We start from the raw sequence: 18,423 nt of genomic DNA on the forward strand, positions 1-18,423 counted from the left end.
AACACGCACACACACACATCGTGACAAGGCAGTATCAACAAAAACGTGGTTCGAAACAAGGCGCACATTATCAAAGACAAGATGAGATTGTGGTAAACCTGAATGAACGGCATCCTCTCTCTCTCTCTCTCTCTCTCTCTCCACTGAGTTAAACGTCTCCATTACTGAAGCACTGATCTCGATTCTCAAACTTGATCTTTACCGATTCTGAGAAAAAAGACCATAGGCAACATTTAGTAATTTCTTTCGTGAAGTGTACAGTACACATGATAGACTCGTCAATTAAATTCGTCACATTTGTACAAGTACTCATGGAGTCGTACATAATTAATGAGAAGAATCATAATAATAATGGTTGGCTTCTTCTCAAAGCCAAAGTAACCACATATATACGAAGTACTGATGCCATTGCTCCGTCACATTGTCAGGTGGTGTCTGGATCATGACACTAGTGCCACACTCACTTTGACTTCGTTTTATATCACTATAGTATCGCACATACACTTATACATTGTTGTTATATGATTCTACAAATAATTTCCTGTTACATGGATAAAATTTCCTGGTTCACTTAGGTTGACTTGCCACTAGCGTTAGAATGGTCATTATTGTAACACTTAAGAGTGTCATCACTACGGCGTAACTGTCATCGCTGTTCCAGTAGCACCCACACACACACACACACACACCATACACACTTCAATGTCAAGGCGCCTCGGGTTCCTTAACGTTATTGTTTCAACATTAACCTCACCTCACACCCTATGACGTATGCCGTGTATTCTTTGCTATGTTCACTTCCACACTTCACCAACGTATCGCAGATTTCATACTACTTTTGTACGCCTATAATTGTGCACCGCATCAGTACAATCCTCTAGGAAACACCATAAGCGAGGAAGACGAGCTGTGTGTAGGAGCTCGTGTCAGGCCACAATACGGACAAGCCCCCTTCCCCTACTCCCTCAGCCCAGCCTCTACCTGGTTCCACTTCTAGTTGCCAGATAGTGATTCACATTAGTACTTTTCATAGCCTCCTGTAAAGTATTGTTTGATCGCGGTTTTCCTCACGAGAGCTTGTCATGCATCTCTTTAGCAGATTGACTTATTATTGAAATTTATTAACCTAATACAGTAAGTTGCTTCATGTATGAGTGACTATTTCAAGAGAGGGTAGCAACGTGCAACGGGAGGTACGCATTGCAACTGGACATCTTATACATCAGGCATTCCTCAAGGTCCACACCTTCTGCCCTCTCACTTTTACCGCCACCCAGTAACCTTTGGTAGGATGTAGGAGTGTTGCGGGTACTCCGCCAAAAACTGTTTTGTTGAAGTAACAGGTATGGCGTAGTTTTCATTGCTCATTATCTAGTGACACACTGTATCTCGTCAAAAAGTCGGCACTTCAAGATTTCTTTCAGTTCTTCGTTCGTTCCCATTACCTTACACATTTGTATACTGTCGAATTCTAAAACATTCATTTTATGGAAATTCATGACTGCCAGAGGTGATGCTTTCTTACTTTATCTTTCACGATACCAGTAAGCAATATCAGCTATAGATGGATCACTTACCTCTCACCGAGTGCGTTCCATTCTGGAAGTGATGTGTACCACCCACAGCTGAACACTCAAAAAGTAAGTAGGATAAAAAACGAGGAAGTAACCAGCAAGCTTTAGTTAGCTCATAATGCAGCTGACAAGTTTACCCGCGGGGATAGGGTCAGGTGGGTGACGGAGCCGATGATGGTTTGAGGATGGTATGCACGTATGTAAGAGGGATTCTAGTGCACTAAAGAAGTTAGAGGCGTCGCCGGACCGTCTAAGGAAAAATATTATACAGTATACGTACTACATGAGGACACTTCCCAAAGACTGAACGTTTTTGAAGACCTCATAATATGTATACGATTTCTTTTTCCTATATGGGATTTACATAAAGGTTGGATTTCCTTTCATGTATCATATCCGTAGTTATTTACATGATGCACAGACAGTTAGAAAACTCTGACAAATGTTTCCCGCAGCGCTTGTCCATCCCTTTTGCTTTCGACTCTAGGTAGTATTGTGGAATGACAAGGTGCGTGTCGGAATGTCAAAAAATGTATAAGATTCATTATTCATTAGAAATAGAAAAAGTAATGTTCCTAATATTCCTTATCATTTAAAAGTGAAAATTAATATATTTACGGAATAACTATAAAAAAAGCCATATGAATAAAATTAAAATTCTAAAGATAAAGCTAGGTGGTTAAAATAATATTTTTCAAATTTACATGAATTTTCCATGTATATGTTGCTGTACTTTTCCTGTACTTCCACTTCATTGTAAATGTCCACAAACTTTTTTTCAAAGCCAGACCTTTGAAAAGCGCCAAAAATATTTCTATTTACAGGGAAATAATGATATCTAATTAGATAGGGATCCATAGTTAAGATAAATAAATAAGTATATATGCGGATACAACAAGCGTCTTTAATATCACAGGAGGGTTCTCCAGATAAATTTCGTGACCGAAAAAAAAAAAAAAAAAAAATTGTAATCGTATGAACTTGTCATGGCCATATTTTCTTTTATTGATTTTTTTCTTTCGACTTTGTAGCTGATATTTTTTTTTATCATAAATGTTAAGTTTTTCTTAGAAAAAAAAAAAAAAAATCAACGGTTTTAAAGAAAGAAAATTCTTACCTAAGTGTCAAAGCCCCATCTGATATCACTGACGAGGTGCAAAGGCGAACTTTAAGATTATAAACAATGTTTTTTAAGACCACCTTTCTTTTTATTTTTATCAAATTTATCTGAACATTCTATGCTTGCATAAAAAAAGATATATATCTATATATCTATCTATCTATCTATATATATATATATATATATATATATATATATATATATATATATATATATATATATATATATATATATATATATATATATATATATATATATATATATATATATATATATATATATATATATATATAATATATCTAGGTGATGTATAAGATAATGATAATAACCTGTGTTGTTCCAGGTTTGACCCTGAGACTGTCAACATTTTGTGGAAAAAAAAAAAAAAAAAAAAAAAATTTCCCATCTGTATTTTTTTTGTTTAGACTAGAAAATTCATGAAAAAAAAAATGCAGTTAAGAGAACTCTGTATAGATTTTTAATGAAATTATACCATCAGAACATTTTTTTGAGGTAAATTTCCTTTTTCCCCTTCTCTTCTACCATGAATAAAATTACTATGAAATCCTAACTTAACAGTTCCAAAAAAAAAAAAAAAAAAAAAAAAAAAAAAAAAAAGATTGCAAAAATTAAATGGATGGGCTGCCATGGTATAGTGGTACTGCTTCTGCATGTGTTCCGTGGTCATCGACTTCACTGGCTTGTAGGCTAGCCTGGCCAGTCTGAGGTCAGGAAGGGAATTCGTGAGGAGAATGATATGAAGGTCTTCTTACAAAACCCTGATTCATCCAGGCAACCTTGGTATATATATATATATATATATATATATATATATATATATATATATATATATATATATATATATATATATATATATATATATATATATATATAATATATATATACACACAATAAAATAAATAAAATTAATAAAATAAAAAAAACAATAAATAAATAAAATAAAATAAGCACCTTTGATCATGAAATATCATTAAACCTCCCTAACTTTATCTGGAAATCTGTGAACCTCTGTATGTAGCAGTAGCGCCCTTTCCTTATGTAAACATGCAGTTCAACTTGCAGATGTTTTTCTTTTTTAAACCAAGGAGCTTTTGTGTGAACAGCTTATTTGAGATTGAAGCATTTTTTTTCCATTTCTTTAGGTAAAAAAAGAATAAATAAATAAAAAGTAAGTAGAAAAATAAATAAAAGGATACATAAGTAATTAAGATAAAATATTTCCCTATTACAAACTAAAGGAAGTATATACTGCAAGAACATTGACCTTCAATATGCCATTCTTCTTATTTCAAGAGTGACTGCAATTATCATGTATATATTTTTTTCCAATTCACTTGTTTTCTTATGAAATTTGCATTTCAGGTAAAAGAAAACATGAAGTCAGAAAAATAGCAAGATAAGAATATTATGGATGCAAATTATGGGAAATTATGATTCAACTATCTGTAAAGTGACTCACTAAAATGTGTTCTCTTTTAACTAAAAAGCACCTTCTTTCTTTTAGACCTGTGCTAGGAATAAGAATAGTGCAATGAATCTGAAAAAAAAAAAAAAAAAAAAAAAAAAGCAGCAGCAGCATACTGAAATACCATGGACCTACATTTTCATGAATCAGTAAAATGTTTTATTACCTGGATTGTTACATAAAAAAAATTCTATGCAATGTTCCTGTATTTCAATATATGTATTACCAGAGAAATTTTTAGAAAATGATATTATGGTTTGAGTTTTATAAAAGCCCACAGAAATTTCCATAAAAAAATGAAATAAAAAATAAATCAATAATAAAAAAAAAGTAAACAAGGTTCATGAAAGAATGTTCTTTTTTTCAATCTGAATTAATTTATAAATGGTTTCATGTTCTAGTAATGTCAAAGATCACTTTCCTTTCCATACATTTTGTTTCTTTAACAAGTACCAATTTTGTATTGGTTATATATATATATATATATATATATATATATATATATATATATATATATATATATATATATATATTTTTTATTTATTTTTTTTTTACTGAAAATCTGACTATTTACCTTACTGCATGTATCAAGAAAAATGGCAGTAAAAAAAAAAAAAAAAAAAAAAAAAACCAATACAGAGTGAATAAACAAATGGGATGCAAGAATGGTATGGACAAATGATGTTCACACAAGTCAAAGAAAAGTTTGACTGCTATTATATAAAAATGTTCTTGTCCATGGAACCTTTTCTATCATATTAGTATTTCAACATGCAAAATTTTTTTTTATGGGGGGTTGGGGGCATCAGTATTTTTTTTTAATCCAGTACCACAAACAGCATGAATTTTCAAGTATAGCATTAATGTAAAAAAATCACTAGATTCTTCAAAAATTCCTTCTTTCTATGCATATTGCAGTTACTTCAAAACAGACACCAACATATTTATAAAGTTTTTATTACATTTAGAATATTTTTGTAATCAAATTTCATTTTGAGGGATTCAGACCTGATAAACTGAGCAGTTTTCTCATGAGGATTGGTTTCTCCATTCTTGGATGGTTTCTTATGGTATTGAGAAGACTGGAGATGAGTATTAACTAGTGTTGAGTATTAACAAGTGTCATCCTGAGAATATACCCAAATAATTTAAGATATTCAATAAGAAAAATATTAGGAATTTTTTTTTCATTGAGATTGCTAGTAAAGACAAGATTTCATATACAAATCTGTTTGAGACTTCTAATGAAATCTTCTAATCACAGGCATTTAGTTTCAGCTTCATAAATTGCACAAATTTCTAGAGTCAAAGCATACAAACTATATTCTTTTACCGTCATGTGTATCATTTGTTGTGCCAGGTCTACAGCTGCATTGATGGATTTTATCTGTGACAAGCTAACAAAGATATATAAAAATTTGCTTCACCTCTGACAAGACGACAGCTTGCCCTGAGCCTTGATATTGCATCTTACACAAAGTCAGTCATCAATATAAGCAATTAATAGTATCAGATGGAAAATCTCATTTGGTTCAGGAGTCCTGTCAAAATCAGACATGACACCGAGTCGTCGTTAATGCTTCAGTCATCTTTTCAGTTTTGAGACATGTCTAAGGTAACATCCTTACCTTTATTCCATCTCATATTTGACCCTAGTTAATTAGTACAACACAGACGAAGTCTGACCAGTATGAATGTGTCCAAAATGCAAAAAATAACATTACTCTTGTATCCTAATAATGTCTAATGCATTTTTATTGTGAAAGTGTCATGTTACCTATAATGGCATATATAAAATTGGACAATAGACCACAACATCTGATGTGCAAGCTCTCCTTGCCTAAAGTTTTTGGAGAACAACACCCTTGCATATGATTAGACCGAGGTAATCCACCAATTATGTATCAAACTAGCAACACAATCTGCTGACAAAAGATTGAGTCCTACACATTAATGCTGGGATTGTCTAAGTATGAATACCTGGGAAGGTAAGAAAAGTCAATAGTTGTGGTGTTTATGCATAACATCTAGTGAATTATCTGAACTCTGCTAAACCTGGACACTTGTTATGTTGCATTAGATCCTGTCTCTAAGTAAGGGGTATCAAACCACAGCCCTGAGAAATCAAGAAAAGAAGAGTGCTGAGCAAAATGTGTTGATCTAGAGGCTCCCCACCTTTATGGTATAACATGTGAAGATTAAGAAATAATAATGGACTTATTAAAGTGGCAAACCTATTCAGAAGTACAAGATCTATTATGAAAACTGGATAAACACAAAGTCATAAATTTTCTAAGAAGGAAATTGTGCTAAAGTAAAAACAAAGGAAAATAATATGAAGTTAGGGTCATGCTCTCCTTATTGAAGCTTCCAGTATATGTATCATAAGAAGAAATGAAGTATCTCCAGAAACAAATGGCAACCAATCACCATACAAGATAGTATCAGCAGACTGAATGAAGGCATATTTGTAATTTCAAAGAGTGGTGGATGTAGGAAGACTCCGCAGCTTAAAAGAAGCAGAGATAATAGTAATCAAAAAGTGTCAGTGGTGTCCTCACAACAGAATAGCACATTTCACAAAAAAGGTTGTGAGACTGCAGTGTAGAAGAACTCATGGTTATCATTAGGAGAACAGATGGGCACTGCAGAAGTTGGTGTTTGAAGGAAGGGTGGAAAAAGAACAAGAATTAGAGTAGATATGTAGGCTTTATGTTGTCAACCAAGCACCTCTACAATGAAATACAAATACAGCTGAGTAGTAGTAGTAGTAGTAGTAGTAATAGAATGGAACAGTGATATGACTAACACACCAAGTAGTAGTACATGAGAGTGGTACATTTACAAACACATATAAGAGAAATGTATGCAGGATCAAGTGATAGTAAGATACAGCTGGTATAGGAGGCAGGAATAGTGGCTAGTGTTCTAGAGACATGGCCAGGTGACACTAGGGAACTAACTTGGTAACCCTTGGCAATTTGACAAAAGCTTAGTCAATATCAGGCCACAGGAGTTACCAACAAAAATGTATATACATACAAAATAAACTTGAAAAACCAAGAGGAAAAAAATGGTCCACGAGAAAACTCAAAAAGGCAAAATGGTCAATCTTAGCCTCAAAAAAATTATCTCTCAAGGTGTCATGGTCAATCAAGACAAAACAAAACTCATTCTTAAACCAAGGAACAATTCCAGTATAGTTTATCATGACAGCTTGAGAACTATGAAAAAATAATGCTCACACAAAGAATAAAGTGAATACAGAACAAGGTTAGTGGCCTAGCATGACCCAAACCGACCTAGCATTAATGTTGAGAGAAGAGAGAGAGAGGAGACAGAGCAGGATATACAGGGGCTGAAAAGATGAGGTACCATTAGCTCTAAACACATCATTAACAGAGCAGTAGAGTAGAGAAGTTATTTTCTGAAATATTTAAGACCTTTTCCAAATAAATCAACAGCCAAGTGTTGAATGTGTGGATAGAGAGAGATACGTTTTCAAAAGCAACGCGAGGGCAAGAGAAGAGAGAAAACAGCAGCAGTAGCAGCAGAGTAGTAGGCATTAGTGTTCATTATCCTGACCTTACAAAATAGCCTCTAGCCTAGACACAATGGGGGCAACCATAATCTGATGCACACTTCTGGAGGTGCAGCCACCAAAGAGCTTGCCTGCGACTCCTAAAGAACACCATCGCACTGACCTCGGCCTCGCTCGGAGGGAGATTCTTTCGCAGTGGTTTGCTATTTGCCCTCCCTACTAGGTCTTAAGTGATATACACTTCTATCGAAATACATATTTATTACAAAATGATAATGCTTAAACACAGTACCTGGCTCATGTTGTTCAGATCCATCCACATAGACAAATATGGTGTCTGTTGGCCTAATACCATGACAGTCCATAAAGGAGCTAGCATTGTCAACACAAAATACAGATTCATATCATCCTGGAATAAGATGCAGAATTATGCATGAACACTCATCATTTCCACATTCACAATAAAAACAATTAATGTAAAACCGTTTGGATTTCAAGAATACAGATTAATACATGAAGTTATTGTGGGCCTTACCAAAGAAGGTGCAAAAGGAGAGTTGGTCTAGCACCCTACCCATAGCTGTGCCTACCCCTCCCCCGTTGTTGTGCCTGAGCTGTGCGGGGACACATCATTCTTTTCTCATTAGTCATTTACAAAGTAGCCACCTGTGAGTTTTCTCTGGGGGGTTGATTATTTTCTATCAGATAAGAGCCCTAACAGCCAGGAGATGAAGGAGAGGTGGGTCTAGTGAGTGAGCGAGCACTGACAGGTAAAAAGATGCAAAGCTGGTCAAGGCACAACTCAGCTGTCTTTCTGGCGATGGTGATCCCTCCAGAATTTATGATCCGTTTCCCAAGCATGGGACTGCATCTGTTGTTTCAGTAGATGTAATGCGGGAGTGGCACCAGGTTCAAGCCCTACTGTTCTAAATACATTCATAGCCAAATTGAAATTTCTTGAAATTCAAATTTATAAAATTCGCGAGTTTTGTGCAAAAAAATAAATAAAAAAAAAAAAAAAAAAAAAAAAAAAAAAAAAAAAATCAAGTATGCATTCAGTAGGTGGGCAAAACCTGGGGAGCACATCTGAATGATATTTATAGGTACAATTGCAAGAGTAGTTAAGTATACAAGTTGGTTACATCAAAGCAGTGGGAAAAGAGAAAATTACACACTTCTAAGAAATATTACAATATTAGAAGAGTAAATGTAAAGGTACTTTGTTCCCTCCAAATACAAGTATGAGGCACAAAACTTCTAGGCCTTTTTCTCAAGTGTTTCAGTAAATACATGAAACAGCTCAGATGTTATCAGTGGTCATTTTGGGAAGTGCGTGCAGGCAAGATAACCCCCGTAAGTCAAATGGATCAACTGGGCTGTGGCCTTTAAAATGGTCTCTGGAAGAGGGTTGTGGTAGGGCAAGATATTGCCACAGGAAAATTGAATTAGTATGAACTAGTGAGACCCTTAAGATTAACTTGAGAAAGAGACCATCAGCTAGATTGAATCTTCTAAAATGGAGAAAGAGGATGACGTTCTTTTACTTTCATCATCATGACATACACTTGATTTAAACAGGAAATACAAGTTCTACACATGTAGATGTAAAAATAGTTGCTTGACTGCACCCAAGGAAGTTGGAGTAGGTCGAATTGGTGAATACAAGGACGCAGCAGGTTTAGGCAGAAAGTACAGGGTACAACATTCTCCTCACTATATCGCATCAGTGAAGTATGTCCGAGCTGACCAATGACCGACGTGTGCCACACTGTGAATATCACATAGAAAGGCACCACAGTTGTACAAAAATAGTCTCTGAAACTGATATGTGCAAATTAGTGTTTACTAGCCTTCCCAGTGTGGTCCAATTTAGCAGATGATCAAGTGCTACTCAATGGTCTTGAAGAGAGCACAACCTCACCCAAGCTCCTAATCAGCTTTACAAAATATATTTCAACTACTCTACTTGGCAAACATGTGCCCAGAGATACGAGTAGCCCACTCGCATAAAGGTCTTCTTGAATACTGTGTAGACCTTCTGTACCACACTAGATGCCTAAGAAGTTTTCTGGGATTGTCTCGCCGCAAGTTTCAGACAGATGGGACACTAGTGTTTGGTTGTCAGGGGGGGCAGGGACACTTGTTTGTTTACTTAAAAGCCTGTAGAAATACTGCAACATGATTTTAGGGTAAAGCGTAAGGACAGAAACCTCAACATTCTACTGTGTACGAGGGTCTTAGCCTAAAGGCTTTTAGATGACAAGCAGCAGACTGTAAGATGCAAACTGTTGTTATTATGAATGCTAAAGTGTACTGCCTTGCCCTCCAGCAACCAGCTATGAGATACTGCCAACTTCCTGGGTGCATGGCTCAACCTTTGTGCTTCTTGCATTTTTTTTAGGTAATTTTTGGATAAATAACAAATAATACTTTGTATATCATCATTATAATAAAAGCTAATCAAATTTCCTATTGGCTACATACACTGAACAACAATTAATGAATGCCATGACTTTGGGGGGGAAGAGCCCACCCACAGGCTGGCCAGGTGGCAGAGAGGGGTGGGGGAGAAGCCCGCTCAGGTACAGTCCGCTCACTGACCCGAGCTGCTGTGATATCCTTGGCAAACCCAGAGTCAACCAGCGTTGTCAAGTTAGCACAAGGTAAACCAACTTCAAACTTCACATACCTTTATTACCTATGGACAGACGTTCAACTCCATAGGCTACCTTACAGGAAACCTACACCAAGCCACCTATACTCATGGCTACAGCTGCAGTCTCCTCTGTTTGCCCTCTCATCAAGGATCCATAGACCCATTTTTGCTTGTTACAAGCACAAACTCTCAATCAATCCCACAAGCTGCTCAAGGTACAGGAGGACAATAATGATTGGTAACAGCTGTTCCAGTCACTGCTTTCATTAAAACTGGGCACAACAACCACAGCCCCTGTCTGCCTACCCTACAAACACTGGAATCATCGAGCAAATGTAAAGAAGACTTTTCAAAGTTGGAATGATCAAGAGAAAAAATCCCAGACGGAAGGTGATTAAGAAAAGTATTGGTATCAGTTTACACTTTGGAGACGTCAAAAATGCAAAAATATATGCTTTCATAACACTGATACTGTAAGATAAGTTACCATATTAACATTTCTATAATAAATCCTCCATTTTGTCTGAAAATATGGATAGCAAGAATTTGAATGGCTACTTTTCATAAATAATAATAATTTTGCCTCATCTCTTCTCCCCTAATTTCAATTTATCTTACACAATCTAGCTCTAACATGCATCACTTGCAAAACACTTAAAATAAAAAGAGCTACCTTTTTAAAAGAATCAATTCTGGCTCATGCTAGCTGAGGTTTTAACACTAATTCCTTGGCAATCTCAGAGAGCACGAGGATCCACTGTGATAATACTAGTACCAGAGGTCTACTCACCCACTAAAGGGGCAAGACTACCCCTAATACTGTGTAAACCTTCACCTTACATACAAAAAGACATTCAGGCTGTCTGGCAGAATTTACTTCTAGCAGAATGTACATAGGTATTGGTCACCCAATTACCCAAACATTTGTGGGTATACAAAATAAACCAAACTCCAAATTGAGTTCCATTGTCAAAAGTGTATCATCCTGAATTCAGCTCATTTATCATCTCTCTCACTTGTACGTAAATATTTCTAGGTCCTGCCTCCTTATAGTGTAACACATTTGGTTAAGCTAGGTATAATTATATTAATAAAAATGCCATGCCCTAAGGTAAAAAAAGTCGATACCACTGAGGTGGCCGACAAGTGGGATGTTGTCCTGGGATCTTTCTTCTCTTCTCAGACCTGTGTCTCAAATGGCCCTGAGGTACTTGGTATCCCGCAGGAATTTGATCCCTAGGTACGGTATCCCTCAACCTGCCTTCCATGGTTGGCTTGTCTAAATGGTACTCTTGCTGAAGCTCACACGCAGGTGAGAAGAGTCACTCAGCTGGAAGTTGTGCATTTTCTGCAAATTGAATAAATACATTAATTGAGTGACCAACAAATATATATCAATAAAATATATATATATAAAGCACCCATCCCATTTCCAGAGAAAGAAGAAAAGCAATTTGTTACTTTATGCATATGCAAACTGGACAGTACAGGTATAGGAGAAAAATCTTACTTAACAGAGAAGGATGCATGCAGTTATTAAAACAAAATAAAGAAACAACCCCAATGAAAATGCAGAAGTAGAAGAAAGCATATACACCACTGGAAGACCAAGGAAGAGTGGTGAGTCTGCTACTGCTGAACTAAAATTATGTGATTCCCCCAGATTTGTGAGTGCTGAAAAACGCTTTTAACAGCATGTCACACAATAATACAGTTTGTTTGTAGTCTGTATCCAAGAAGAGGATTGGCTGAGGTTAGAGAGAGAGAGAGAGAGAGAGAGAGAGAGAGAGAGAGAGAGAGAGAGAGAGAGAGAGAGAGAGAGAGAGAGAGAGAGAGAGAGAGAGAGAGAGAGAGAGAATTTTCAAGTAGTTTAAGTAGAAAAAGTTACTTACGAACCTGAGATAATTCTTTGAAAGGCTGTATTCAGTTGCCAAATACATGTTTTGTGGCACTGCACATACCAAATACACCTACTAAAAGTTTAATACTTCCTAACATATATATATTATACCTAAAATTTAATACCTCCTAACATGTATAAATAAAAATTTTCAGGGAAGGGATAACCATTGAAAAATGCACTATAAGTTACTATAATGCCAGTGGATATGACACTCTGATGAAGATAAACACTGTTAATTACATAAAAAAATAAAATATTACATTGAATGAGGAACTGCTATGTATAATAAATTGTGACCACCAGTAAAATTAAATAACTTTCTTTTACAGAGCAAGCTAGTTATTCTGACATCAAAGCAAAATAAACAATGCACTTCCCATTTATCCCTTGTACCTTTCAGATAGTTCTTGTGTAACTATAATAATCATGTCTCAACAAAGTGATTATAATTACTATATCAAAGCACTACAAATAGTGGCATGTCAAAAAATCAAAATATTCACAAAATAGTTTGTGACTTCTGCATTTCCATCAGCTGTTTAAACCTTACCTCACAACAATTAAAGAAAAGAATAGAGTGGAGATTAACAGGAAAATTTCCTTCAGTTAGTACATATAAACACAATACTTACAATGAGTGCACCAATGGCTTCCTCAACTGAACCAAGCTGAATCAAGGCCATCTTCCTGTCCTTACTGAAATAGATTTGGTATATTACTGGAAAATATTCAATTTCAAGATGCTTTATCTTAGCAATTCCAATTTTGCTTTTTAAAGTGCATATTTTTTCATGTATAATTCTAGCCTAAGCAAGTGTTTTATGTGGAATGATATGCATGTAGTGTGAAGTGCGTGTATTGTTGAGGTGTTAGTGTATGTATTTTATGTCCTTTCTCTTAGTTATGATTATGATGTGCAAGATATGCAAGTCAATTATTAGAGGTTTTCCATTTAGCAATGAATTTGACCAACAGATTTAAATGCTTACATAAACACCCGATTCACTTAACAATAACCTGATATTGCAGAATAAAAGGATACAGATTAACCAATGGATACATAATGCATTCAATGGTTAACTGCATTAAAATATGATATTTATCTTCCTGATGTTGACATTCATCTACTTAATTTTGAGAACAAAGGCAGTATGTATATATATATATGTATGTATGTGTATATGTATGTATATATATATATATATATATATATATATATATATATATATATATATATATATATATATATATATATATATATAATAATTTTATTCTATTTTTTTTTCTTCTTGCCATGTTAGTCATAATTTTCCTTTATCTTTCATTCCATTGTATAGTCCATCAAGATATCACAAGAGCATGCAAAACTGCTGTCTGTGACTAGATAAGGTAATTAGTGATGACATCAATAAAGATAGAAAAGCTTTTCAACTTTGTCTTAGGTCAATACATTATCACTATTATCACATTATTTATCTCGTGAGATGATAATCACCAAGTTATATTATGCTACATGCAATATATGAGAAGAGTTTATGCATTTGGTAATATGAAGATGTGCATGATCTGCTTTATCACTGTTAAGCATCTCATTACTAACATTTTAATAATATGCAACAGGAATATGATTTTCACAAATTGATGTTAAGCAAACTGGTGATTAATGTATGACTGAGGTGGTGATGTCTTGACTCCTAAGTCGCAAGCAGTATGAATTAATGCATTTATCAACTATAACCAACTGTGTATAGTAACCATAAAAATAAATATATATATATATATATATATATATATATATATATATATATATATATATATATATATATATATAAAACAATTATCATATTTTGTTTACAGTTGCCTTCTCTAAACCAAGAAATTTTTCGTATCTGTCGAGGAAATGCATCTTTGTCTCAGTAGCAGGTGAGGGGAATGAGTCTTATGTCTTGCATCTGGCAACGAAAACATAGCTGTCTGCACAATGATGCAGAATCCAAGTATCAAACATGAATAAATGTGTAAAACTCTGCTGTACTTTTGAATGTTAAGTTAAAATGTGCACAATTTTTCTGCCATATCATTACACTGTATATTCATATATATTTTCAATCTTACTGAAGGAATATCATGAAATGAATATTATATTAATTTTATGTATTCTCATGGGGATAAAGCTATTCCAAATCTGACAGCCCAGAGCTGCTGATTGCTTATGAGAAGACACACCCAACATATATAATTTAAGCTCATAATTAATTACTTGAAGATCAACTTGAGAATCAGAGGAAGGAAAAGATTAATAAAGGTGAGGAAAGAGCTGGGGGAAATAAATAAAAAAATAAAATAAAATAAAAAAATAAAAAGTAAAATAAAAATAAATTAATTAATTAATTAATTAAAAAAAAAAAATAAATAAAAAATAAATAAATAAAATGCTTGGCACATTAATTCTTAGTTGCATGTGAGAAAGCTTGCATACATTGAATACCCAGAGGGTGTATGTGTATAAACATGAAATCGAGAACTTAATAACCACACTAACATACTAAGTATTGCCAAATTTTCCCAGCACTCTTTGAGGATCAGAAATTATTCTACAGTAAAACAGAAAAATGCTTGAAAAAACAAAAACCAAGCAAATAATTCCTTCCAGCTATAAATGTATTAGTACTAAGAATATAATGAATCCCATAGTTACAACTTATGCTTGACTGTTCAGACACTGAGATGAAGACAACAGCTACATCACACAATCAATAATATAAGCACTTCCCTGTTACGTGTAGGATTATCCTCTATTTTTCTGATCTTCCATCCTTATATACTTTGCATTCAGATGCTGATATACATGACAATGGAAATCCATTTGAATTTAATCAATAACTATGTGAAGAATTTTGTTCCTAAAACTAAAGTGGTTGTCACCTTATGTCAAGGCTTCCCTAGGTTTTATAGAATATATATGTATATATATGTATATATATATATATATATATATATATATATATATATATATATATATATATATATATATATATATATATATATATATATATATATATATATATATATATATATATATATATATATATATATATATATATATATATATATATATATATATATATATATATATATATATATATATATATATATATATATATATATATATATATATATATATATATATATATATATATATATATATATATATATATATATATATATATATATATATATATATATATATATATATATATATATATATATATATATATATATATATATATATATATATATATATATATATATATATATATATATATATATATATATATATATATATATATATATATATATATATATATATATATATATATATATATATATATATATATATATATATATATATATATATATATATATATATATATATATATATATATATATATATATATATATATATATATATATATATATATATATATATATATATATATATATATATATATATATATATATATATATATATATATATATATATATATATATATATATATATATTATGTTATGGCCTATAGTGCCGGTAGGTATACTTGACGAGTATGTATGGAAAGTGCTGTTCAGCTTCCACCCATTAGTGGCGCAGGCAATTCTATTTATAGTGGTACATCTTTGGCATAACCACCTAGAACCTGGGTATCATGATGACATGTAGGTAACTTTAAACCACTCGAGAAATGACAATTTCAAGGTGAGGTTCAAACTTATGTGTGGACATCTGCCTGATCCCACGTTCACCACCTTATCCACTACTAGACAGATTATACATAGAACATTTTGCCTATCTCAAGTCTCTCTATTGCTGCCTGCATTATTCAACAGCGTTCAACAGACGCCCAACCCAACAACAATTAAATGACTCAAGGCGAGATGCTATAGGACGCCTAACTTCTGATCTTTCACTTGTTTCTGATTGGGGCAGAGAAAACCTGGTTTTGTTCAATGCCTCAAAACTCAATTTCTACAACTATCTACTCGACATAACCTTCCAGACAACTATCCTCTCTTCTTCAATAACACTCAACTTCCCTCTCCTCTACATTAAACACACTCGGTCTATCCTTCACTAAAAATCTAAACTGGAAATTTCACATCTCTACTCTTGCTAAATCAGCTTCCAAGAAGTTAGGTGTCCTATGGCGTCTTCGTCCATTTTCTCTCCCTCCCAGCTGCTTGCTCTGTACAAGGGCCTTATCCGCCCGTGTATGGAGTATGGCTCTCATGTCTGGGGGATCCACACACAGCTTTACTAAACAAGGTGGAATCTAAAGCTTTTCGTCTTATCAACTCTTCTCCTCTAACTGATCAACCACATCACATGCTGTTGTTGTCATTTTAGGATGAAGGTAATTTTTATGAACCATCTAGTCAACTTTTTTTTTCTTTTAATCTGTGTTTCTAGTGTATAGAGCACATATAGGACTCAACGAGGACTTCATTTTTTGAGTGAGCAAGATGAAAACACTGGTTTGCAAAATTCAATTAATATGATACATACGAGTATCTACAAGAACAAGAGCATGTGACCATGAATGAAGATTCAGAATGAAATAAGGAGTTCAGATCTGTGACTTGTAATGGTACAATGATGTCATACTTTTATCATGTTACATGAATTTTCCCATTTTTAAATTTTCAACTGGGCAAATTGCATACCTAAAAAAAGTTATGCTTTTCATGGAGTTGAATTTTAAAATATATAAAGGCAGTCTTCACAAACATTGTTTTAAAGATAAACAAGTAAAATTTTAATTTCCCCTTAAAATTTTGAAATTCAATCAAATAAATAAAGATACCATTATGACTGGTCAGATGTCAAATAGTATGAATATAGGATATGTGCTGTTATGAAGTGATCGCAGAAAAGTTTTGACAGTTTCGTTTGTAAATGTTTCCTGAAGACCCTAAGACTGTTATTTGAAGATGTGTATCTTTATGGATGATGTGTATAATGTTATGTATAATATAGTGAATGTATAGTCCTTCTGGTTTGTGAACCTCACTGCTGGAGCAACTTTTGACACTAACAATGGTGTCTTCACAAGGCCTGTAGGCGTTCCTGTCTGCTCCTCAGTCTCTCCCGCATCTCTCGCATCTTCCTTGATGTTCGAGGCATGTCTGCATTTAAAAAAAAGAGAAAGCTCCTCTGAATAAGAAAAAGCAGGAGAAAAGCAAAACTCATGAGCTTTGCAATGACTTCCTCCACCTTTGATAACCTATTAATTTGAGGGAGCCTCAGGGAAGGTTGACACTACTTGGCTACAAACATCCATGAGATTTTTATAGATCAAGATCCTTAATGCATTTACCTTTATATTAAAAGATAGCATAAGCTATTCGACATATTAATGACAATACATGGGAGCATTTTCATCTATTTGCCGTGAGACACAAACAGGATTAGAAATTGAAGGAAACATTTGTAATGAATATATGGGAAGAAAATTTGGAGGGAATGTTGCCAAATGGTCAAGTTCAACTGTTTAGTTAAACATGAAAATCCATGAGGGATTCTTCACCCCCAAAACTCCCAAAAGTGGTCGTTGAGTCCTTAAGGGTTCAGAGGAATACAGCTACTCATAGATACTAAAACCAAGAAGACATGAGAGGGGAGGAGTAAAAATATAAAAAAGTAAACAAATGAATTATATATATATATATATATATATATATATATATATATATATATATATATATATATATATATATATATATATATATATATATATATATATATATATATATATATATATATATATATATATTCAAATGAAAAGGTTTTTTGTCAGCCAGTCCATCACACTACATGCCACCACATTACTGAACATTTCCCCATAGTTTGTTTTAAAACTATTATTCTACTGTGTCAAAAAAGTTAGTAGGTGGATGAGTATTAGTTGATGATCTTGTTCATACATGGCATTTCTTGCTATACTCCACCTAAACACTTAAAGAGTATAAAGTGAACTTTGTCCTTGCTAAGATAATCAATTTGCAGTATGTTTCAAATAGTGGATTACTAAATAAAAAAAGCTGATGCTAAACTGTATTCATATATACTATCATACATATGCAATAAG

The 18,423-nt window shown here is 33.4% G+C and overlaps 2 protein-coding genes across 32 annotated transcripts in view; both read right to left on the reverse strand.

The window, feature by feature from the left end:
* The window catches only part of LOC123518274, a 590,049-nt gene extending 589,123 nt beyond the window's left edge, over positions 1-926 (reverse strand). The window contains 1 exon segment of the mRNA XM_045278997.1: positions 755-926. The gene's annotated coding sequence lies outside the window, so the exon portion shown is untranslated.
* A 5,944-nt stretch (positions 927-6,870) lies between these two features.
* The window catches only part of LOC123518130 (polypyrimidine tract-binding protein 1-like), a 256,907-nt gene continuing 245,354 nt past the window's right edge, over positions 6,871-18,423 (reverse strand). For 28 of the 31 annotated variants that reach the window (XM_045278775.1, XM_045278788.1, XM_045278797.1 and 25 more), the window contains 3 exons: positions 17,372-17,461; positions 12,913-12,976; positions 6,871-11,725 (listed from right to left, as the gene is read on the reverse strand). In XM_045278775.1, coding sequence (XP_045134710.1) covers positions 11,657-11,725; positions 12,913-12,976; positions 17,372-17,461 — 223 coding nt within the window. In that variant the 3' untranslated portion in view covers positions 6,871-11,656. The remainder of the gene's footprint in view (positions 11,726-12,912; positions 12,977-17,371; positions 17,462-18,423) is intronic. The other 3 variants (XM_045278799.1, XM_045278778.1, XM_045278791.1) reach the window with 1 other exon arrangement.

The sequence above is a fragment of the Portunus trituberculatus genome, chromosome 43, assembly GCF_017591435.1.
Source record: "Portunus trituberculatus isolate SZX2019 chromosome 43, ASM1759143v1, whole genome shotgun sequence".
In the NCBI taxonomy this organism is placed as follows: domain Eukaryota; kingdom Metazoa; phylum Arthropoda; class Malacostraca; order Decapoda; family Portunidae; genus Portunus; species Portunus trituberculatus.